The sequence below is a fragment of the Medicago sativa genome, chromosome 2 (assembly GCF_051527215.1).
Source record: "Medicago sativa cultivar Bolivia chromosome 2, Bolivia_mono, whole genome shotgun sequence".
NCBI lineage: Eukaryota > Viridiplantae > Streptophyta > Magnoliopsida > Fabales > Fabaceae > Medicago > Medicago sativa.
Genome location: NC_140750.1, coordinates 73,589,179 through 73,614,769, shown reverse-complemented (window position 1 = coordinate 73,614,769; position 25,591 = coordinate 73,589,179). Strand labels below are relative to the sequence as shown.

The following is a 25,591-nucleotide window of genomic DNA, read 5'->3' as shown; positions in this document are numbered from 1 at the left end:
ACTTGTTTGTATTAGTATTTTGATTTTTTTTTCATGGGTTGTATAAATGGTTAGCAATAATCGCATCTTCGTAATCAGGTGTCCAACCTTAATGGTCATGGCTCGACTCGTTTATTCGAAAGTTGCATTCTCCGATGATCGCTTGCAATCTTATAACATTACACCCAGAATTTTGGCCTTAAAAAAATGACACTATATGATAACATGTTATAAAATTATAGAAGAAAAAGAAAACAATTTTAACTCATTGGATATCAATTGCAGGGGTGGAAGGGCTTGACAAATGATAAATGAAGAAAAGTCCAGTTTCATTCACATCCACTAAAAGCAAAGAAGTGTTGCTATCAAAGTAGCTCTCACACAACTCTAGAAAAATCCATTCCCCAAATAACTTGACAAGCACGGCATGCATCCTTCTTTGGATGGTCTTCCATGTTTTGGGTTAGTGTGCAGTGTACATAAACTCCAAATAAGCTAGACTTTGAATATTCTTTATTCATTACAGAGCATGATGCATAAACTTAAAAGTTTTAAACTCTAATCCTTAGTAAAACTTAATAACATTATCTACCTTCCCAAATGATATCACTTGAGGTCTTTGAATTATAACTGAACATTCCAGTTTCTTCAAAAGTAGGATGACCTCTGCATGGAAGTGCACTTTCAGTTCTAGACCATGTTGCAGCTGATTGTATTCTTCTAAGCAAACTTGTCTCCATATTTTCACCATCACACTCAATGCTGTCAATTTCTCCCCCCAACATTTTCAGAACCTGCCTCATCATTGGTCTAACGTTAGGGTCTGAACTTGTACACAACAAACCCAAATGAAGCCATCTCACAGCTTCTTCAACGGAGCATCCTCCTTCGGTCTCCAACCTTTCATCAACAGCATTGTGCAATTTATCAAGCACCATTAGAGACTCCACCCATTCAATTAGCCCTGGCTTATGTTCTTCAATAGGTCTTCGCCCGCAGATTACTTCCAACACCAATATTCCAAAGCCGAACACATCAGACATAGTCGATGCTCTTCCTGTTCGAATCACTTCCGGAGCAATGTATCCTAATGTCCCCAATACTTTTGTTGTGTTGGCAACTTGTCCATGATGTTCATGCATAAGAGCCAAACCAAAATCCCCCAATCTAGCATTCATGTCCTTGTCAAGTAGAACATTGTTTGCTTTGATATCCCTATGCAAGACCTTAACTTCCCAACCCTCATGGAGGTATAGAATCCCCGCGGCTACGCTTTTCAAAACTTGAATCCTCTCTTCCCATGTTAGCATCTTTCCTTTTTCACACTCAAATATCCATCTGTCCAAACTTCCATTATTCATGAAGTCATACACTAGAATCAAGTTTCCTTTATCTTTTTTGCACCAACCTCTCAACCCTACTAAATTTCTGTGTTTCATTCTTCCTAGGCTTGAAACCTCTGCCAGAAACACTCTCATTCCATCTTCTCTTTCTTGAGGGATTCTCTTGACCGCAACTTCAACTCCTTGCAAAATCCCTTTATATACCTTTCCATTCCCTCCTACAGCAACCACATTTTCTTCAGAGAATCCTCCCGTTGCTTCATGAATCTCTTGGAAACTAATTCTATGTGGCCAGTACTCTAGTTCCCACTCTTCAATTTCTTCCTCTCCCTTTTTTCTTACATATCGGATGAAAAACACTACACAACCACAACCAAGGATTAACACACAGACAACACTAGTGACTCCTACAGCTATAGCTTTTGCTCCAGAAAACCATCCCTTAGGAGGGACAAATGAAGGTAATTTATCTGTCACCAAAGCATCACCAATTGAAAAATTTGTGTTACTAAAGCTCCAAGCAAGAATCTTACTACTGTCTATTAATCGCCCTGTGGATGCGCAGAATCCAACATATGTTTCATCCATAAGAACCCTAGAAAGATTAACATTCGTACTGATGAGAGGAACATGAGGCCTCTTTTGTCCTGCCAGAGCCATTGTAACGTTTAGCTGGGAGTGCATAAACTCAATCCATACTTGATAATTTTCTCCGCTTTTTATCTTCAACACCTTAAATTCATTGTCATTTTTTCCACCCCAGTAGCCAGCCTCATGTGAAGTTAAGGATGTAAGCGAGTTTATGTCAACACCAACATGATTGTCATTTATATCGTTGAACTCTTCTACATTTTTAGCAATATCGAATTCAACTGCAAGAACATGGTTGTTAGGATTACCTTCATTGGTGAGATTGAAAAGGCCCATATACTCAGCTGATGTTGTGCCATTTACATCTCTTGAAGATGTGAATAGGAAGGACAAGGCATGTCCGGCAATAGAATTTTTGATGGGGGCAACAGAGAAAATGAAGGAGGTTGCAAAGGGGAGAATGGTGGAAGAGTTGGGTGGTTTGATAGGTATTATTTTAGGGTAAAAAGCACGGCCTATGGAGAAGAAACTACCATTAGTGAGAGTGAGAATAGAGGAGTGAATAGTTGCATTTCCATATAGGATAATGTTTGTGGAGTTGAAGTTTGTATTATAGACAAATTCAGTAGTGGAAACACAACATGTAATTATGCTTACAATGTGAAGAAGAGTGATAAGGAGCTTAAGTTGAGGCATTGGCAATGGATTTCTTATGATAGAAACTTTTGCTAAATTGAAATTGGTTGAAGGCTTGAAGCATAAGATTATTATTCATCTCTTGTATAATTAAGAAGAAGGAACAGTTGAAGGTTGATGAAAGTATTTATTTCTGAAAAGTACTACTACTACATACCAGCTCACATTCATTGCATGTCAACACATGAATTCAAAAATAGTCTAGACAGTTGCATTGGATATTATGAAATTATGTACATTATTAAGGGGTGGGACCGCGATTTCTTGCAGTTGACAAATCACGCAGTCACATGTTGGTGACTGTTTGATCAAGATCGGACCTATAATAAAATTTAAATATGCTTTTTCTGGACCGTCCGATAAAGATTGGATGGCCACTGAAGTCACGACTGCGTGAATGCGTGACAAAAGTGACTGCACGAAATCCGATTTCATTTTATTGAATGATTAAGATGTTTAATCAGATATAGGAATTTGAGAAGTTCTGAAAATTACCTGGTAGTTAATTTTATGTATCAAACCTTCATTACACAGATATAGAAGAGTTATAGTAATAATAGTCAACAGTTGCAAAATTTAGGGTCAAAGTTTAAAAAGAAGGATGAAGACCCTTGTTAAGAAATTGCCTGTGATTTAGTCAACAGAATACAAGAACTCGGGAATATTTGGTCAAGATGAATATTATTCAAATCAAACGTGGCAACTATTATTAGTTACTTTATATGTTATGTATTTAGGATAAGTGTCTTATTTATAAATAAGAAATCATGTATTTGTATACACTAGTAAGAATATTAGGAAGTTAGCAGTAAATGAAAGTTCTTATAAAATAGTATCACATGTATCAATGTACTCGGTATAAAATTTTAGCAGACTCAATGCTTTTATAGCTTAACATGTCTGATCTACATGATGGTCTGCAATTGAGAGATTACTAAGTATGTAAATCTCATCAACGTCTTAATATATTTCAATATCATCAACAAAGATTTTAGAATAGGCCAAGATGTTGTCTTGGAATTGGCTTCATTCAAAAGCAAATGGGTTCCACTTTTCTATACCTCAATGGATGGGGGAATCCACTTGCATGCTTATAAGGAATGTGATTTGCACCGGTTTCGCAGGATCTGTGCAGGTTATGGATGTGGTATTTACTGACCAATATATGGTTTGGCAGCAGATCGGGAGATAGGATCCGGTGGACTGTTATGGTTGAAAGTCGTGAATTTGATCATTTCTGCATTATTTGGTGCTGGGGGGCCTATGTTATGACAGTACCCTTTTTTTTTTTTTTCCCTTCCCAGCTGTTAATAGTAATTGTATTGCAGATTTGTTAAGCTATGGTGTTTCGTATTATGTTATGTTATGTTATTGTGAGTAACCGGAAGAAGAAGAGTTCCAAGTGAGTGGAGGCCAACTGATTCAAGTTTCAAATAAAACATTGCAAACCTATCAAAGTTATAGCCCTTTATAAATAAGTGATTTGATTTCAGGATTGGACTTTGAATCAAAGTCTTCCAATAGTTTCTTGTTTTGAAGAAATCAAAGATTGGCATAATAAAAAAGATAAGTTTAGAGACAGTAACTGCTAAATCAAAAAGATTGTTAATAAATCTCTAGTGGTTTACTATAGTCACAGAACAATAGGAATTTAAATTCTTATAGGATCAATATTGAAAAGACTTCCATTAACAATGGTAAGGAAATAACATCCTTAATGTTTAGAATTCAAATATAAATGATTCAAGTGGTAATGACAAAGTTACAAAAGAAAACTATGGTTAGTCAAATAGAGATTTTGGATTCTAAACCAAGAACTCCTACTTATGGAATGCTACCTAGCTTACATGCTCAGAATTTGTAACAAACTTTGGAAAGTGCCACCTGGTTTAGTTGCTCGATTTTGGTTCTCGATCACCTTCCTTCTGAGAGAGAATCAGACAATGGCTCCATGCTGGCATAAGACACACTTAAACAATCTCCAGAAAAATATTTGAATGGCAAAATATCAGCAAGGGTAGGAGAGTTTAAACGTGCCGAATCATAAGAATTCTTAGACCAAGATGCTGCTAAGTTTATTTTTCCAATAAGACCCACATGAACACACTCTTCATTACACTCGGTGCATTTTACGCCCTCCAAAGCTTTCACAACCTGTCTCATTGTTGGTCGAACACCAGGGTCTACACTAGCACATAACAAACCCAAACGAAGCAATCTCTCAGCTACCACACTGTTATATTTACACTCCATTTGACCCTTCAAACGTTCATCAATTGCGCTACTCAATTCACCTTTCTCCATAAGAGAAAATACCAAATCAACCAATGGTGGTTCATCCGTTACAATAGGCCTTCTACCACATACAACTTCTAAAACCAATATTCCAAAACTATAAACATCAGTTGCAGTTGATGGTTTACCGACTTTAACTAGTTCTGGTGCCATGTACCCTAAAGTACCTATCACACTCGTTGTGTCAGCTACTTGTTCTTGATGCCGCAACCTAGCAAGACCAAAATCACCTATTCTTGCATTCATATCTTTGTCAAGTAGCACATTGCTTGCTTTAATATCTCTATGCAAAACCTCAAAATCCCAACCTTCATGTAGATATAAAATTCCACTAGCTACATTTTCTAGAACTCTTATTCTTTCTTCCCAATTAAGCAACTTGGTCTCTTCACACTCGAAGATTCTTTTATCTAAACTCTCATTCTCCATGTAATCATAAACCAGTATCAATTTCCCTCCTTTTCCTCTACTCCAACCTTTGAAACCCAACAAGTTTCTGTGTTTCAGTCTTCCTAAGCTTGAAATCTCGGCTAGAAAGCCTCTCATTCCATGCTGAGTATCATGATTGAATCTCTTCATCGCAACTTCGTCTCCTCCTTTCAAAACTCCTTTGTATACTTTCCCACTTGTTCCAATCCCTATTACATTCTCTTCACAAAATCCACTTGTTGCATCACAAATCTCCTTATAGCTAATCTTATGTGGTCAATACTCCAATTCCCAATCTTCAAATTCTTTCTCTTTCTCTTCCTTCTTTTTTCTCAACAAAATGAATGAAACCAAAGTGCAACAACCAAAGACTAAAACCGAACCAAAAATCACACTTACAATAAAACCCTTAGATTTGTATATGAATTTCTTTGAATTCACATAAACAGGTAAATTCTTAGTATTCAAAGCATCACCAATCGAAAAATTCGAATGACTAAAACTCCAAGCCAAAATCCTACAAGTATCAACCATTCTCCCAGTCGAACCCGAAAATCCAACATACATTTCATCCAAAAAAACCCTAGAAAAATTAATAGGCTTACTAATCAAAGGCCTATTAGGTTTTCTTTTCCCCACCGGAGCCATAGTAACATTAATTTCAAACTCCCTAAAATCAATCCAAACTTGATAATTTTCACCACTAGACAGTTTCAACTTTTCCAATTCATCACCATTTTTTCCACCACCCCAAAACTCAGCAGGTTCAGAATAATTAGAAATAATAGAATTCAAATCAACACCAACATGATTATCATTAACTTCATCAAACTCTTCATTTCTAAAATCATCAAACTCAACTGCAAAGACATGATTATAATCATTACCTGAAGAGGTTCTATTAAACAGTCCAAGATAGTTTCCTGATTGTGCACCATTGATCACCATTGATGGTGAGAAAATGAAGGCAAAACCATGTGCAACTGGGAAATTCTTGCAAGGAGTGATGGAAAATATGAAAGAAGTTGCAAATGGAAGAAAAGTTGAAGAGTTTTTGATTGGTTTTGTTGGTATTTTTTGAGGGAAAAAAGCACGACCAATTGAGAAAAATGTTTGGTTTGTGAGAGTGAGGATTGAGTTTTGAATTGTTGCATTTCCATTAAGGTTTATGTTTGTTGAGTTGAAATTTCTGTTATAAACAAATTCAGTTGATGAAACTGAAGACAACAAAAGTAATAGTGTTATTTTAAGGATTAAGAGAAGAGACATTAGGATTAAGGTAGTTAAGATGGTTTAAGGTTGTTTTGAACAAGAAGATCTTCTTGTGCTGAATTTTTTTGATGAGATTGGATTCATTTATTTGATTATGATAAATATAAGCTATAGTTGTGACCAAAAAGCTGAAGCTGAATTGTCTCGAGGAAGATTAGTATGAAAGACAGAAAGAGTATTGGTAGGTCCATTCACAATAAATAATTAATTACTAGTTGATTAAATTAGTTAAAGAAATTTTAAAATTGTTATTGTGGCCATCATGTGCTCAGCAAGTAAAGTAGTCAAAAAAATTAAAACTAAATTAGTCCAAAGTAACATGATTTTTTTGTCAAAAGTAACATATGGTTCAAATTATCAAAACTATTGGATCTTTGATTAACTATTCAAGTTGGATAAAATCATAATAGATAACAAAATTCTTCTTTAAAAGATTTAATCATGTTATATTCATGAAGATCGAATACATAATTTTTGATAAGTTGGAAGAAATCATTTATCCTTCCATCAAAGTGTTTATTATGTTCTAAGCTAATAAAGTAGTAAAAAAAATATCAAAACTAAAATTAGTCCAAAGAAACATATGGTTTTTTTGGTCAAATTATATAAAAAATATATCGTCCGACAAAGATCCAACAATAAACAGACGTGTGATGTGTCAGATGGAAGGTAGTACTAAAGTGGGTTAGTTAAAGTGACTTTTACAATTGATTTTTATTAAAAATCAAACGAGGGAATTGATTAATGATTTCCACATATAAATAAATATATATTACGTAATTCATAAAAAATGACCAAATGACATTGATTCTATCCAACTTGAATAGTTATAGAAAAAGTGTCATTATTAATAATTTCATCCAATAAAAAAGTGAGTACTAGAGATAATGCTCAAAAGAGAACGTTGCTAGCATTTCTCTTTTACAACAAAAAATAATAATATTAACAATCAGAAAAAATAATCAAATTTGAGCTTATATTGCATTATTAAAAAAAAGAAGGAACTCTTATATTTTATTATTAAACTTTTTCTATAACTATTTTTTCATTCCAAATGGATCCTTTGGTATAACTGAAAAACTCCAAACCAATTACAAAATTTATACATAAATCTAATGCGTTAAAATTTTAGGTCAAGACGTGACGTGACGTCTAACTCACTTGTATGATTAAGTTGAAATAACTTTTTTTTGAAGAGGCTAAAATGAAATATATTACTAAAATAAAGTGTCTTTCTTAGTACAAGGTGTACAAGGAAGAGATAGCAAAGTCGAAACAATAATTACAAGAGCAACAAAAAAAAAACCCAAAAATACAAGAATGAAACAACCATTAGCATATGCCCAACATGGTGAACGGACTAAGCCACCAACCATGATAATTGAAGGGAAGCGAAGCAAATTTCGCCTTCAACCACATAAATGCGTGTGACTTAATCCTGTCAACCCCCTGAATTACTGAGCTCTAGCATGTTGTTTCTTTCTTTCCAAATTTCCCAAACGGTAGTAAACCAAATAACCTGAAAAATTGAGCGCCGCAACTTAGAAGTGCCACTGCTATAACTGAATTGGCTAAAGTGATCAGTCTTGGAAAGCGGAACAGCCGCAGAAGTGCCCAGCCATCTGTAAATCAAATGTCATACAGAACCAAACATATTACAATGTAAAAACAAGTGACCAGACGTTTCATCGGAACCACATTAATGAGACCTCCATTCATTTTTTATGGTTAGGATTTAAATTGAATTTAAAAGACCGACCAAAAGAGATAAAATCATCTTCCTCCTACACAAAAAGTTATCTTCCCCATAAAATTCCCATTTCCAATTCCAATTCCACCTCCCCCAACCCATTGCCCCATGAACGTGAAATGTTGTCATTGTTTATGAAAGAAAGATAATAAAAAAATAAACCATGTTGTAATAAAATATAAACCACGTTGTATGTACCAACAAGATAATTATAAACCACGTTGTAATGGCTGTTCACGATATGAGAAATGACTGTGATAAAATTATTTAATTATGAAATGAAATATACTAAACATTATCTTTTTTGGACAATTTTTATTGTTTGATTTTTAGAACAAACTTTTCACACCCCGAACAAAACTTTTGATGTACACAAAACTTTTATATATATATATTTTGTGTTGTTGCGTGTTACAGTTCTGAAGTTGATTCAGAAGAACTGTCCAATAATTTTTGTCAAAAAAAAAAAAAAAAAAGAACTGTCCAATAATTTGTAACTACTAGAGTAAAAACCAAACTAATGATCAAATGAAGACGAAAATGTAATCCGATCATTGATTATGTTGTTGTTTAAGATTAGATTTAAACCGAACCAAAATAATCAAAGATGTTTGTTAAATGATGGAGAAGGAAAAGAAAAGCAAACAAACATTTCAGGCGGTATACTAATGATATACATATTAGTTAGATTAATTAGGAGTTAGTTTGGCTAATTGGCTATATAAACATTAATGTACTATCAAATAATGTAGCATTTATCTCATAATCAATATTAGTTTAACTAACATGTCATATAACTAACCTTTATATCACCAATAGTACTGGAGCATTATTACGTTGGATAGAGCTACAAAATGTAGTGGTCATAATAGTTTCAAATAATTCTTGTTAATGAGTCCACCATAATATCACCAATTGTGATATTTAAATTATGACTTAGAAATATTTTAGAAATAATAATTATGGGCTTGTAGTCTTCCGTCTTCAGTCTTCAAAGATAGAAAAGTCAAATTGTGATTAGTCATGAAACGTATAATGGGTCTTAATCATGCTCTATCTAAATTATTTTGGGAAGGTTCATTTTCTTGTTGCCCAAAATAAATAAATAAGTACATGTACAAAAGTCATTTAAGATTGTCTTTTTCATCGTATTTTGCGATAGGTCCATATAACTTTGAAGAGTAAAATTTGGACGCAAAGAGAAAACAAAGTCAAATATCAAAATAATTGATGGTTTTCAACAACAAGCACCAGTGGTCTAGTGGTAGAATAGTACCCTGCCACGGTACAGACCCGGGTTCGATTCCCGGCTGGTGCATTTTTTTTTTTTTGTTATTTCATGCAGTTTTACTGGACATGGAACACAGGTTGCACGAAAAATTTTACATTTTTTTTAGCCATGATTTCATTTCATAAATGTATGAACTTTCAATAGATCCTTTTGCAAATCTCAATCATTGTTTTAAGACTTAATTATACGGTCCCTCTTTCAAACACATTTCTCTAACTCGTCAAATAAAAAAGCACAAAACACAATAAAAATCACATCAGTTAGACACAAAAGCTCTACTCCCTCCGTTTCAAAATATAAGCAAAATTTACTTTTTAGATTCATTCATTTAATGATGTATGTGGTCCATATTATGAACCACATACATCATTAAATGAATGAACCTAAAAAGTGAATTTTGCTTATATTTTGAAACGGAGGGAGTAATAAATTCTTCAAACAAAAACATGAACCCTGATTCGGTTAACCCTAGGCTCATGCGTCAAGCTCCTATAGGGCTAGCACTTCATCTCTACTACTACCTCCGTCCCGGTATAATTGACCTACTTTGGTTTTTCACACAGATTAAGAAAAGTGTATAAATAAAGGGAAAAGTGGAATATATTGTATTGGAAATGATAAAAGTAGTATTATTTAGTGTTATATTGTATTGTGAATGATGAAAGTTGTATTGAAAATTGAAATGAGTCAGTTATTTTGGGACACTTTTTTTTAGAAAATGGGTCAGTTATTCCGGGACGGAGGGAGTACATAGATTTGGGTTTTCATTTTCTGTTGACACATATTTCAATCTCCTTATACCAGTTGATTTTAATTTAATAATAACCAGCTTGAAGGTTCACCAAACCAGTTGATTTTTACCTTCATTTTTAGCTACGAAGCCTAAGCTTTCATCTTTGTCTTTGGAGCTAGCATAACTGATTCACTGATTTGATAGCAGTTTAGCTTGCAATAAAGGCTTCATTTTTACCTTTGTTTTTTTAATGAAAGCGAAAGCGTATGGATTAGATATGGTGAAGATGAAGATGGTGGTGGTCAGCGGCGAAGCTAGAGTAATTTGTTAGGGAGCCAATAAAAATAATTTTTTCAGGCTATGAAAAATTAACTTTTTAAAAAATTTATATATTAAACTTAAGGGTTAAATATATTTAATTTAATCTTTATAAAATTAAGTTTGAAGGTAATAAATATATGATTTTATGATTTTAAACAAGAAAAACAAGTCTTCAGTGATGGGCTCTGTGAATCTCAAACCAACCCCTTTCATGGTTGAGAAGTCTTTAGTTGCAGGATTTCCATCCCTTTCAAAGTTATGTAAAACAATTAGTGTTGTAGTGAAATTCATTGTGTAAAGAAATTGGGTGTAAATTTTGATGACAATACATGATGTCATTAAAGTGGGTGCCTTAGTACCTAAGGAAATTGTGCTGTCAGATTCTACCAAAAGAGGTCTCTTTCACAAACGAGGCACACAAGGAGTAGAACTAATTTGGTTGATGAAATCTTTTTGGTGGAAGATGGTGCAAAACATAAAAGTTTGAGTTTTTATTTTTATTTTTTAATAACGACATTTTAACATACCTCAAGGGAGGTGAGTGCAATTTGCCATTGTTTTAACTAACAAAGTGCTACTTTTAAAAATCAAATGAATGACTTTTAAGTGGTTAGCTTAACTTAATGAGCTTAATTATTGGATATAACAATTCTTGATCAAAGTTTATACATTTCCCAACAAACTTTGAATTACCAAGACCATTTTTTCTAGAAATAACGCAGGTTCCATTCAAATTTACCTTGCCAAATGAGAAAAAAATTGTTTTTGTTCCATCTCAAAAAATTATGTAACTTCACAAGTTTGAAACTAGTTACCGTAAGTTTAACTCTGGTATGAGCATTATATAATATATTCAGGGAACATGGTTCGTACGTCAGATACTCCACTTATTCACCTTAAAAAGGTGAATTTCTAAACCTAGGCTACTTGAGAAAAAAAATACTAAACTAGTTTATATATATATATATATATATATATATATATATATATATATATATATATATATATATATATATATAACAAAGTCCATTAACATTTTAAACGACAACATGATAGACATTCAATAATATTCCATCCAAAATCGTGAAAAGCAATTTAATTTTTAGTCTTTTTGTTTTATATGAAATCTTTAGTCTTCTTTTGAATTCTAATTAGTAATTATGTTTCTTTTGAAAATTTGGTGCCATACCGGCCTGTATGTCATTTTGGCCAATATCTAATGAATGAACAAAAAATCTTGATTTAAAATTAAACTTTTAATGACACAAATTGGACCACGTTTCTTTCTTTTTTTTAGGGAAAATTGGACCATGTTTCTAATAAGTAAGACATAATAATAAATTATTTTTTATTGCTAAAAGAAACCAAATAATATTTCAAAAACGAATTTTGACACCCGTATTCCATTTTGTGTAATATTCAATGGTAATGTAGCGCAATTGTTTGGTGCAATTGGTGTGCAAATGCTCTAAACTCTAAAGTATCAAGTTCAAGTCCTACTAACGAAAAAAAAGAAGTGAAGACTATTTTAATTTTTGAGAAAAGTTGTGAAATTCAATTTGATTATTGAAATGAATAAAACAATTTTTAATTCCTACGAAGAAATCGGTCAATTTAGTCCCCATCTAAACCTCGTCATATATAATGTGTATTTGATTGCTAGAAAGAAATACCCCTACCACAAAATATGACACATACACAATATACTGAATAGAACATGACAAGACATAACAACACAAAACAGAGTAATACATGACAAATTTGTATGATATATAAGCACTGTCTTTAGCATTCAAATAGCCACCGTCTACGTGTGTGTGATTTTTTTTTAAAGGGACATAGCTATATAATTAATTGTTACTATTAAGTTATTAACATGTATTTTATTATTGGTACCGTTTTGATACTCTTTTTTTCGTATGTTATAGATTTTTTTGTAATAGTAAAAAATTGTTGATATTTAATTGAATAATCCTTGTCATTGAATGACTTTCCTTGAATGCAAAACAAAAAAAGAACAAAAATAAATAATTAATTTATAAAAAAACTACTTAGAGACTTTTTATGTTTTAAGGATCGGAGGGAAAAAATCTGGAGCATCGATAGGTTTAGGAACTATTCATCCAATAATGTAGTTTCAAGTACTATTCTGGAGCATCTATAGGTTTATGCATTATTTCCTCCAATAATGTAGTTTCATGTACTTCTGACAGCATATTAAAACTCATTGAAGCTCGATTCACATTATTATGTTCATCTATAGTGTAACTTCCATCTTGAATATTGTTTAGGGTTTTTTATACGACATCCCAACTTTCTTTCAATTTGTAATATTCAATACACAAATTAATAGGTTATTTTAGGTTAGTTTTATGTTGTGTATTATCAATGGTTTCTACTTAAGGTGGTAAAATGATAACTTGAGCAGAGTATACAAAAGTTTGGAATACTATTTAGGGGCACTTGAACTACTACTTTAGCTATTGCTCATTTTTTTTTGTTGCCTATTCTTAAATTATCCCCCCCCCCCCCCCCCCCCATTCTTAAATGATCCCCCCTCCCTTTTAGAGCAGTCCCTTATTTGTCATCGTGATATAAACAATACATAAAATATGCAAGGTCCAGGGTTCGAACCCCGGTCACCACCAAAAAAAGGAGTCCTTTATTTTATTATTGTTAGGATTTATCTACACTTCATCATATAGTTGCTAAAAAACAAACATAAAAACATATTCGTTATCTATACTATGTATAAAGAAAATATATGGTTTTGAGGTGATCTTTTCACTTTCAATTATACTCATACATATATTTGTCTATAAAAATGTTATGTTGTTGCTGTCATTCAAAAAAATAAGAACTTATATCATGTTTCTCATTCTAAAAAGAATTTATATTATATTTATTATATTTTTTTAAGAGATTATATTTGTTATATTGTTGATGTTGTTGAAAAAGATAAATATAGTTTGTTACATATTAGAGTGAAAAATATCTATACATATAATTTTTATCAAAATCAAAATTTTATAAAAACTATTATTCATAATTATTACGCATTAGCGCAATAAAAAGAGTGGAAGAGGGAAATGTTAACGTTAGCATACTATACTTTCCTGGAAAGATCATAACATGGTATGTTTTTCATGTGATGAATATATGTTGTTGAGTTATTGAAGTATTTGAAGTCCTTGTAAAGTTGTTTTTTTTTTAGGAAAGTCTTTGTAAAGTTGTTGAAACGGCAAAAGACCAAAAAAACGAATTAACGATATTGCTAGTTATAGCGAGAATCTTTCCACGAAAGTTTCACAAGCTACTTTTTCCTTAATATCTTCTCCAAACTATACCCCACCACATCCCCCGTTTTTCGGCCAGGGAGAAATTTAATTGGTTAATTATTTTTTCTAGATAAATTCGGGACAATTTCTCTTGAGTGAAATAGCATTGCTCAAAGGAAAATGTTGTATATATACAGCGAAAATGTAACTCGCGAATAACCCACAAACACTGAAATTTACAAAACCCTCTCTCCTTTTTTTCCGCCAAAAACTGAAAGTGTTGTTTTCTACCCAATTAAAATAATAACATCAAGGCTTTCGGGAAATTTCACGACTAATTCTTTTGTTGTATATAGAACTTCTCAAAAAGGAAATGTCAAATGTTGTGTGCGCTATGTTATGTATACCAACGAACACTACACTGCCTAAATTAGAAACTAAGAAGCCCAAATACGTGGTACATATGCGAGTATGATACAATAAAGATACGTGGAATTTTAAAAATTTGGGATACCATACAGCTAAGATTTGTTAACAAATTTTTATACTAAAACTTATATGCATGTAAAATACATGAGGAAAATAAATATGGATTACCCCTCATTATTTATTATTTGTATTTATTTTTTGGTCAAGTAGCCTAGTGGCTAGAGCTCACACAATTAAATTGTGGAGAAGTGGAGTGTTCGGGGTTCGAACCCCGACCCCTGCATATAATATGCAATATCCCTACCAACTGAGTTAAGCTCACGGAGATTTACCCCTCATTATTATATTATTATGAAAGTCACAATTTTTAAAAAATAATACATGTGATCAAAATAAAAAAATGTAAATTTTTCATATAAATCATATTATATCTTCATATGTTAAGATATCGACAAAAAATCATTAAAAGAACTCAACATAAATTTTGTCTAATGTTGATTAATCTCTCTCTCTCTCTCTCTCTCTCTCTCTCTCTCTCTCTCTCTCTCTCTCTCTCTCTCTCTCTCTCTCTCTCTCTCTCTCTCTCTCTACCTTCTTTGAATCTCCTCTCTTGCGTTACCTTCATCCACAAGTGTAATTTTAAGTTGTTCATCGAGAAACAATTATAGTGATACATATTTAAAATTGAATCGATATATCTTCACTGAATTTTCACAACACTGTATCATTTTTTTACCCTTTTCTAGGATGCATATCAATGAATTTGTGAAGTATCTTATAAGTATTCTTGTGTATATGTGGAGTATCTTATAAAATATTTTAAAATAATTAATCCCGATATTTTTTGGGTATGTATCCGTGAGTATTCTTGAAGTATCAGTATCCAATATGAGTATGTCTCTATATTTTGATTATCCAAGCTTCGTAGATTGGAAGCAACCAAGATTTAGGGGCAGTATTATAAACATTTCATTTATTGTCTTTGGTTTCAATTTTCAATAATTGTTTTTTTTAAATATTAAAAATCTTTACATAAACCATAAACCAACAAATTGTTGTCACCGGAGTGCGCAAACAAAATATATGAAATCATTAAATTTATCGCTTTTTAATATTAGAATTTTAAAGGAGTAAAAAGGAGTAAATACTGTAAATGATGACATTAGAATTTTAAATGTGGAAAACTCCTAATAAAAATTACGGGACTTAGTCCAACCAAAAATTTCTCTTATTAGCTACGATCAATGTCTTAATGTATCTCTAGAACTAACGAAACATCATATAAATACAAATTATGGTGATTCTAACAACAAAAGAGCAAACCCACAAATGTGTATTCCAAACTGACACAAAGAAAAGATAAAACTATTTAGAGAGGGGAGACACCACATTCTTATCTCTAGGGTTCTTTTGAACTATGTTTGTCAATGAAGACAATGTGAAAATTCTTGAGTGGTTTCGTTTCAAGTGATTATACTCTTTATGGTGGAGTATGATAGTTCTTTTGAACTATGACTGCCGGTGACAACAATGGAAACAAATGTATCATTTTATATCAAGATGAAAATGTGACTTCTCCCTCTCATTCTATCATGAAGCATTTTACCCATTGTTTCTCCCGTGACCTCATACTGCTCAATAAGTGGTATCAAATCTTTGGTTCGACATGATGAGGGGAGCGGGAGTGGATCTTAAAATGGATCCTGTAATAAGAGGTGGACTCATAATTGTGGGAGAGATTGTTTGGTTTTAAGTGTGAGTATTATATTTGTGAGTGGTTAAGTCTCATATCACCTACGAATAAGCAAAATGTTAGATATATAAGAGAGGTGACCCATATACCTCATGCCTTAAAGTTTTGGATGGATATGTGGTGTCTACGTTTATTGAAGTCTTGGAGCATTAGTTCATTGTTTCGTGACCCTCAGACTCCCCAACATACAGATGGTAGTTTCACACAACAATGTAAATGAAAGTTCGAATCATGGTTAGAAGTGACCACATTTAGTGTCTAATGACGTCTTAAATAAGATTATCTCTAATTGAGGCTATTTACATTTTAAAAAATGAATATTATGAATTTAGTGTCTAATGACGTCTTAAATGGAATTATCTCCAATTGAGGTTATTTACATTTTAAAAGATTAATATTATGAAAATTGTTCCAATCTTTTATTCCCCTAAATGACCAAATGAAATAACCAAATGATCAAATTAATTGATGTGGCAACTCACCAAAGGAATGTGAGAAATGAATGGTGAGACCTATATTACTCCTTCATGAATTAGAGATAATTTACTCCTAATGATAAGTATGATTCGATTTTGCAAAGAAGGATATGGAGAACACATGTTGAATGGAGGAAATGAAGAAGTTTGATGTTCTTGAGATGAAAAGGGTAACCGATTGTAAGAAAAAACCTATCGGCGAAGCCTATGTTACCCCTTGATGAATTGAGGTAATTCACCCCTAATGACAAATATGATTCGATTATGGAATGAAGGAGATGAAAATCATATGTTGAATGAAGGAGATTGAGAAATTTGATGTTCTTGAGATGAAAATGGTAACTGATTGTAAGAATAAAGATGGAAAAAAAAATGAGATTTTTCTTTGATAGGGTAAATTACCCTCAATTTATCAAAGAGTAATATAGAAAAAACACAAATAAAATATAACAACTCATATGTTTTTATCACATATAAATGACCAAATAAATATATCAACTCATATGTTTTCATATTTATTAATTAACGTAGCTACACATTTTTAAACAAATGTGTAAAATAAATGTATACGGACTAACATATTAGTTAAACTCATAATCACATAAATTTTTAAATAAAAGAGGACCAAATATACTACCAACAGCACAAATCCAATCATACCTTTGTAAATTCTTAATTGAAAAAAAATTGTAGTACTTTTACGGATTAAACTTTAGATATGTTCATGGTTTATTACATTTCTAGTTTCTATGCATTTTTTTTGTTGCATTGCATATAATTTGACTTTAGAAAATGTTATTCATTTCCCCGTATATATGTGTGTACAGTGTCATTTACGTCATTCACCACTCCACTTCATACCATGCATGCATTTTTTTTATGTACGAGGTTTGAATCTCGGAACTTACATATATTATATATTGTCTTTATCAACTGAGTTAAACTTACAGAGACTATTTTGTTAAGACACAATAATGTTTCTACTTTCTTAAAAAAAAAAAAAATCTATTAAAGGCATCGAGTTTCGGTGGGCAAGTTTTTTTCTTTTCTTTTTTCTTTCTCCTTTAAATAATTTAAGTGAGTCATGTATTACAAAGACTCATCATAATTAGAGTAAACTTTAAGGTTCATCCGACGATATCAAATATAATCACACACTAAAAAAGTCCTCATGAACTTAGTGAGAGTTGTACTATATATCAAATTTTTTAGATTAAGCTTACCTTAACCATTAATCTAAGATGAATTTGATTTTTTCAATACACCACCTCACACAAAATACTATTGAGTTTGATGTATGGATATAAATGGCGATTAACCGCAATGGTAGACTCTATATCATATCATATTTTTTTTTTTATATTTAGTCTAACTCATCATTATAAAACCAACTTATAAGGTAAGGGTGTCACTCAAACTCTAGTTAAATCTTATCTTTAATTTATGTGAAACTTGATTTTTTTCAATATGAACCATATTTTTACCAAGTATACAGGTAAACTCCTTATTAAGTGTTTCAACCTTCATTAACTAGGTGGGCAAGTTTTGACATACGTTTTTGGATGACCAATAACTTTAAGTAACAAAATCATAAATATGAATACCGCACTTGTAAAAAAAATCAAAATTAAATCATAATTCATCGGCTAGGATATTGAACTTGAAAGCGAAAAATAATTTCTAAATCGTACTATCTCTTTTAGACATGACAACATAAACTACAATCGGGAGAAGATGGGGATAAACTTATAATAGTTTGTCGGTCTTCGTAGAATAAATTATTTATTTCTTTTATAATAACATTATTATGAAAATAAACTTAAAAAACATGTATACTACCAAGCTTCCTAAAATAAAAAGGGTAAAATATGCTTTTCGTCCCTGCAATTATAGGTCATTTGAATTTTCGTCCCTGAGCTTACTAATCCTCCCATTTCGTCCCTGTAAAAGTTAATCACTTGAAATTTCGTCCCTCTCCCCTTTTAATCACTGCCACATCAGCAAATTACCAAAATGGCATGGGAATTGACGAAAATACCCCTGACTTATTTTTTTCCTTCGAAATTTTTTTTCCCAGTTTTTTCCCGATTTTCTTTTTTACGATTTTTTCTCCGAAAAATTTCAGTTTTAATTTTAACATTTTTTTCCGAAATTTTTTATGATTTTTAATTATTTTTTCAGATTTTTTAATTTAAAAAAATAATTTTCAAAATTTTGAAATTTTTTTAAGGAAAAAAATAAGCCAGGGGTATTTTCGTCAATTCCCTATGCCATTTTGGTAAATTGCTGATGTGGCAGTGATTAAAAGGGGAGAGGGACGAAATTTCAAGTGATTAACTTTTACAGGGACGAAATGGGAGGATTAGTAAGCTCAGGGACGCAAATTCAAATGGCCTATAATTGCAGGGACGAAAAGCATATTTTACCCAAATAAAAATGTATACTACCAAGCACAATGTATCAGTCTTTTCACTACCTTGTATACCATTTTTTTTTTCTTTTTCTAAAAGTTAAAACTTTTAAGTTTTTTTTTATAGATAATTTTAACTATTTTTTTCCTATAATTTTTAATTTTAACTATTTTTTATAAATAATATGATGGCACATTAAAAGCTATTTTTTTTGTTGTTGAAAGAAGCACATTAAAAACTATACTTTGTAATCATATGATGGCACATTAAAGACTTTCAATCTCACCGATTCATTCGAACATGTATTATTAGGAGCCATACCGCGTGCATGAACACTCACATCAATTTATATTTAGGGTCATCTGTTCTCACATCTTTAAAAGACAAACGGAATGATTTTTTTTTTCTTCTTAATAATAATGCGGCTGAAAATGATGTCAAGTTGTCGTCCAAAAGTGTCAATTTTTTCTTAAAAAAAAAAAATAAGAAAAGAAAAGAAAAGAAGTCAACATGGAATTTATTAAAATTGCAATGAATCATAACCAGCATAAAGAGTGTTAGGCTAGGAGTCGTAGAGTGAGAATAGGGCGAAATTTTACTGTTTTCATAGAGCAATAGTGATTGAGTGTGGATTCATCAAGACTCTTTGAGAAATCAAGTTCTTGGCATGGATTCTCAACTTTCCTTCCACTTTTGTAATGTTCTCATGACAATGATGAACTAAATCTCCTTAGTTGGGATTAGATGTACTTGATTAAGTTGATAATGTAATCCTTTGATCTTTCAAATATATGATTCTAGCATTTTACATGATATTGATGATATTCTTGTCTTTTATTCCTTATCTTTGATTTAAATGCTATTGAGAAATACTTTTGAATCTAGGTTTAGAATATTTATCTATCAAAACAATGATTCTAGACATAGGATTGATGTTTTGATAATCACACAAGTATCGGAACTTAAAGCTTTCAGATCGTTTAATAGATTGAGAAATCGTCGATTAAACGATACGATCGAACATTGGATTGTTAAATAGTTTGAGAAATCAACGATTAAACAACACAATTGAACTCACAAGATCATTTGGACACGAATGATGTTGTCGAGCGATACGTGATAATCGGTAAAACGCTAGAATCCATATATATGATTATTAGGTTATGTTTGATGCTTAATCAACAAACTCTAATTCCAACGTTTTTACGCCTTATTACTCTCAACTTTTATCTTCGTATTTTAGTTATCATAGTTTTAAACAAACAACCAAATTAATCGTTAACTTAAAATGATAAACGATGTTGAACGGTTTGTGATATCGCACTAATCCCTGAGGAGACGATACATAAATACTTACTTTTGGTTGATAGAAAAATACTACATCAGCAACATACAAAGGATAGATGGGGAGCACCCAATTGTAAATCCATAACAAAGCTAACACCAAAATCAAAGACAAACCTCCGCACAACAACGTAAACAAAAGTTGTACCAAAACCTTCAAACATCAATCACAAGCTGCCACAAAAACAACTTTCACCACCTACATTCCGCTGCTAGCACACAACTCCCAAACAACAACGTCAAAAACCAACACAACAACCACCAACCATTGAAAAACAAACGGTAATAAAACCCCAAACAACACCATTAGCTCTCCCAAGCACCTTCATCCAAAAACACACCTCCCAAAGAACCGCAAAAACTGACCAAAAACCCCTATAACATCATACAACAAAAAAATTGTTGCTCAAAATTACAGCCACAAAACGCCATACGGCCGAAACGGCACAAATGCACAATATTCCCAAACACCTCCACCAAAGCATACATTCATGCATATGAAAACCCTTATAACAACACATGTGTTACTCTTCCCACACCTGAATTCAACCAAACGACTACGAAACCAATCAAAAAACAGCCCAAATAGTTGAGATGTCATATACCTAAGACCAAACAATACATAAACTAAAACTGAACATCAACCACCACAAAACACTCAATATGAGCCATTGAACGGCAACCGGAGAGCGATGAAACCACCAAAACCTAGAATCATAAATCAAGCACAAACTAAACAAAACCATCACCACGAGCACAAACGCACGGTGTTGCCATTGAAAAGCTGCAACACCGTTGTTTAAGAGAATCAGTGACAAACGAACCTAGATTGAAACAACAACAACCACCTTCGCCACAACAACAACAACAATTGATGTCACCTTAACAAAATCCACCTTCACAACAGCAACACCATCGATTCACAACGACAACACAGAGGCAAGAACTCAATAGCAAAAACAACCACCAAATAACAGAGGAGCCAAACCGGATGAGAAGGTTCGGAACGAACCCAACCGTTGAAGACGAGATAATGATCCATCGTGGGTTGCAGCTAGGATGATCCTGAACAAACCTAGTTCGTGTCACTACACCACATCTCAAAGATCTAAACGAAAATAAAGTGGTCTGCGACGACGGAAAGAATAAAACACGCCGAATGCCACTTGAAACAACCCTGATCAGGATTAAGGGTGGTAGCGCTGTGAATAGATGAGCGCACCACCACAACCGGATATCTACATAGCGTAGGAGTTTTAAAATAATCACTTATAGCACAATTATTAAAAGGCTAAAATATGGTTTTAGTCCCTGCAAATATGTCTCGTTTTGATTTTAGTCCCTGTAAATTTTTTTTGTTGTTTTTGGTCCCTGCAAAATATTTTGTTTTTGAAAATAGTCCCGGACCCTACTTTTGTGATGATTTGCATACGTGGCACATGATGACTGAACCTATTTTGTAGTTTTTGGTCCCTGCAAAATATTTTGTTTTTTAAAATGGTCCCTGCAAAATATTTTGATTTTGAAAATAGTCCCTCCAGGGACTATTTTAAAAAACAAAAAATTTTGCAGGGACCAAAAACTATAAATTTTTTTTACAGGAACTAAAACCAAAACAATACATATTTGCAGGGACTAAAAATTTTAGCCTTATTAAAATCATGCCTTCGTAGAATGTTCCTAGCTAGTTCTTATTGTACGATGAAGAAATTAAGTGGCAAAATTGTGTACCACAAAAACAAATATCCACAACAGAGTTAAGGCAAGTGTGTACGAGAATCAAAAATTTTCATGTATATATGCAAAATGGTGTCTGAGGTGACATGTTCATGTTGACCTCACTCCCAAACTTTTCCTTTGTAAATGTTATACGTATCACACATACCTCATCACTCTTATGTAATGTTTGTGAATGAATCACCAACTATATATATCGACTAAGTCATATCATATGTTACAAGCACTTATATAAATAAATAAACATTTCACCTTATCATAACCTTCTTACCACGATTCTAAATCCCAATCAACTTTAGGTTATTTGTTGTAACAAAAATTCAGGGTACTTTTCAATGGATCATAATCAACAAGGAGGTCGACCTTGTTCTTCAACCAAAGTCGAAAGAAAGATAGTTGAGAAAAATAGGAGAAACCAAATGAAGATCCTCTTTTCTAAACTCAACTCTCTTCTCCCTAACTATAATCCAAAGGTGAATTGTGTGTGTGTGTTTTTTTTTTGCTTTGATTTTTTTATAAGCCAAAGGCGATCTGTTTAATTTCCTTCACATTCATATACATGTATGTATATTCATGTGAGGAATAAATCGGCATTCATTGCATAACTCTTTGTTGTATTGGCTAGCTGGGACAGTAGTTGATGTTAAAACATTTTACACCTAGGTCTTGGGTTTTATTCCATGAACCCATGTTTTTTTTTTGTTCAATTAATCTTTCTTATCCTTTTTTCTTCTCCTTTTTTCTTCTTTAATTTACCCTGGATTCATGTTTTTCTTTAATTAGTTTTTCTTTTTCTTTTTTCTTCTTTAATTATATTTCTTTAGTATGAGAGAGCTTTTTGATTTGAGGCTCATCTATCCTCAATCCTCTCTCCAATTCAGCAAAATTCTCTTTAACATTTGGATTAAATATTTTAAAAGAAAAAACACTATAATTTTTTTTTCTTATTTTTGTTAGAGCACTTCTTGTAATTTTTGACTCATATTTATCGTACAAAATAGTAAAGTCCTAACAACAAATATTATAATTTTTTAATTTGAAAGAACAAAAATTATAATTATTCTCTCAAAAAAAAATATAAACCTTTTCTTTATGATTTTGTACAAATTAAGAAAAATAACGACCTAGAAGATTGATAAATATATTCGCTTGAAGTTGTATTTCTAAAAAAAAAAAATACTGATCTTTTCTGTATTAGTTACAATAATGACTTTTTTTTTAATATTTAGGGATCTTATTTTCAATTCAAATCGATAATTACTCTTTTAAAAAATTATGTTTTTATTTTATTAAAAGCTTATTTTTACATAGGAACCGAGTCTCCAATTAGATAGGAACTGCCCTGGTCCTAACTTCCACCAGCTTAGCTATGCTGATCACAGATTCACATAGACATAAGAAACACCTCTTCTTATTACTAAACCCTAAACCCTATCACCTCTTCTTGGATTGACATGAATAACACATATTAATTTGGTGTTATGTTTCATTTAATGCAGGAATTAGCGTTACCATTACCTGATCAAGTAGATGAGGCTATAAACTGCATAAAGAGCCTAGAGACAAATATAAACTTAGCAAAGGAGAAGAAAGAAAGTTTAATGGGAAAGAAGAGATCACGTGATGGTGGCTGCTCGAGTTCTTCTGGAGCAATAAAGTTGCCAGAAATAGAGATTCATGAAATGGGAACCACTCTACAAGTGATTGTAACATGTGGGGTTGATGACCATTTTATTTTCTGTGAAATTATGAGAATACTGCATGAAGAGAACGTCGAGGTTATCTCTTCAAATTCTTCTTTGGCTGGCCATTCACTTCTTCATACCGTGCTTGCTCAGGTATATATATATGAGCAATGCTATATCTCTAGAAAAAAAACATCAAGAATTCTTCAAGAATAAAGAGCAATCAATCACAATGCACTATTTGCCACAATTCAAGGAGGTGTGGCTGAAAAATAGGAAGTAGACAAATAAATCATGCAATTAAAATTTGCCACATGTGTCTTGAAAAATTCTTGATGCTATTTTTCTAGATAAATAGCATACTTCTCAAGAAAAATAGCTTCAAGAATTTTTCAAGACACAGTTGGCAAATTTTAATTGGATGATTTATTTGTCCACTTCCTATTTTTCAGCCACACCTCCTTGAATTGTGGCAAATAGTGCATTGTGATTGGCTATTCTTTATTCTTGAAGAATTCTTGATATTATTTTTCTAGAGATATAGCATTGCTAATATACACATTACCACATTTGCCGCAAACCTATACACATGCAAATAACATTTTAAATGAAACAACATTTTTGTGTTCGAGTTTCACTAGTTTCAGGATATTCCCCGACAACTTAACTCGTGGCTTATTTTTTTCTTTTTTTGAAGAAAAGTGGCTTATTTTTTTATTATGTTTCATTTTCATTAATGACGTGAAATTAAATTTAATAGTGTGACATTGGTAAATTGGACCATAAATCATGATATAACATTTTTTTTCCTTTCCATGTTATAGAAAATAAACTCCAAACTGAGTTGTAGGGTAAAAAAAATCCCGAAACTAAAAATAGAACTAAGAAATAGAAAGACTAAAATCATGTTTTGATTAAAAATAAGAGATTTTAACCAAAAGTGCATATATATATATATATATATATATATATATATATATATATATATATATATATTCTTTAGTCTTAACAATATTTTGTGAGGGAATCAATTATCTCTTCAACATTGAGAAACTCAATTATGAATGCTTTGTTTTCTGATTTGATTATTATTTTAATGTAGATTCCGCAATCTTTGTTACGATTTGGAGAAACCAAAATAGGCGAGAGATTGAAAGCATTTGTGGAAGGATCCGTGAGCGATGTGGAAACACAACCTCAATTGTGGGATCTTGAAATTGGAAGTGAGAGTTGGGAGCTTCTACATTCTGTAGTAACCAAGAGTTTACCAAATCCTTGATGTAGCATAGATATATGTATGAGGGTCGGTCTTAAGATTACCCTTTTTAATTTTTTGAATGTGTTTATTCTTGCATTTTTTATATAAAAGATTAGCTCATAATTAAGGTTCTTTAAAAATATATTTTTAATAGAATTCTGGTGACTCTAAAAAATCGGTGCCCTGGATAGTCGTCCCTCCCGCAGATGCTCATAGTTACCCATGTGTGTATAACATATGCAACACAACTTCTAACGAATTTTGTGTGCAGTATATGGAATTCGTCAAAAAGAAAACTTTTGTAGTATTTGGAAATTTTTCAATGAAGAATAATAAAACGAGTTGAAATCGTTTTTATGAATGTTAACAACTTGTATCTTTTCCCTTATAATAGCTATTTCAAACATGATAAATGATATCTGTACAATCAGTTTTTGTAACTTTATCTCTCATGCTCATGTTATGTTATCTTTCCCGTCTATTATTTTTTGACAATAAGAAGAGAGAGAAAAAAGTTGTC

General features: G+C 32.1%; 1 protein-coding gene, 1 non-coding gene and 3 pseudogenes across 4 annotated transcripts; 2 read left to right on the top strand and 3 right to left on the bottom strand.

The window, feature by feature from the left end:
- Positions 1 to 291: 291 nt before the first annotated feature.
- LOC146950572 (putative L-type lectin-domain containing receptor kinase VII.2 pseudogene) lies at positions 292 to 6,681 on the bottom strand (annotated as a pseudogene). The gene has a single exon (XR_015027598.1). The product of XR_015027598.1 is annotated as a putative L-type lectin-domain containing receptor kinase VII.2 pseudogene (transcript).
- LOC146950574 (putative L-type lectin-domain containing receptor kinase VII.2 pseudogene) lies at positions 4,272 to 6,681 on the bottom strand (annotated as a pseudogene). Its single transcript, XR_015027599.1, has one exon. The product of XR_015027599.1 is annotated as a putative L-type lectin-domain containing receptor kinase VII.2 pseudogene (transcript).
- On the bottom strand, positions 5,610 to 6,681 carry LOC146950573 (putative L-type lectin-domain containing receptor kinase VII.2 pseudogene; annotated as a pseudogene).
- Positions 6,682 to 9,602: 2,921 nt separating this feature from the next.
- On the top strand, positions 9,603 to 9,673 carry TRNAG-GCC (transfer RNA glycine (anticodon GCC)). Its single transcript has one exon. It is a non-coding gene; the product is annotated as a tRNA-Gly (tRNA).
- Positions 9,674 to 22,463: 12,790 nt separating this feature from the next.
- On the top strand, positions 22,464 to 25,121 carry LOC146950570 (transcription factor bHLH162-like). The gene is made up of 3 exons (XM_085741572.1): positions 22,464 to 22,601; positions 23,628 to 23,966; positions 24,916 to 25,121. Exons 1-3 carry the CDS (start codon positions 22,464 to 22,466, stop codon positions 25,090 to 25,092), a joined length of 654 nt encoding a protein of 217 aa, XP_085597698.1. The 3' UTR covers positions 25,093 to 25,121.
- Positions 25,122 to 25,591: the final 470 nt, after the last annotated feature.

Coding starts and splice junctions, on each gene's coding strand:
- LOC146950570 (XM_085741572.1), top strand. CDS start 22,464: ATGGATCATAATCAACAAGGAGGTCGACCTTGTTCTTCAACCAAAGTC. Junction 22,602..23,627: donor TCCCTAACTATAATCCAAAG/GTGAATTGTGTG, acceptor CATTTAATGCAG/GAATTAGCGTTACCATTACC. Junction 23,967..24,915: donor TTCATACCGTGCTTGCTCAG/GTATATATATAT, acceptor ATTTTAATGTAG/ATTCCGCAATCTTTGTTACG.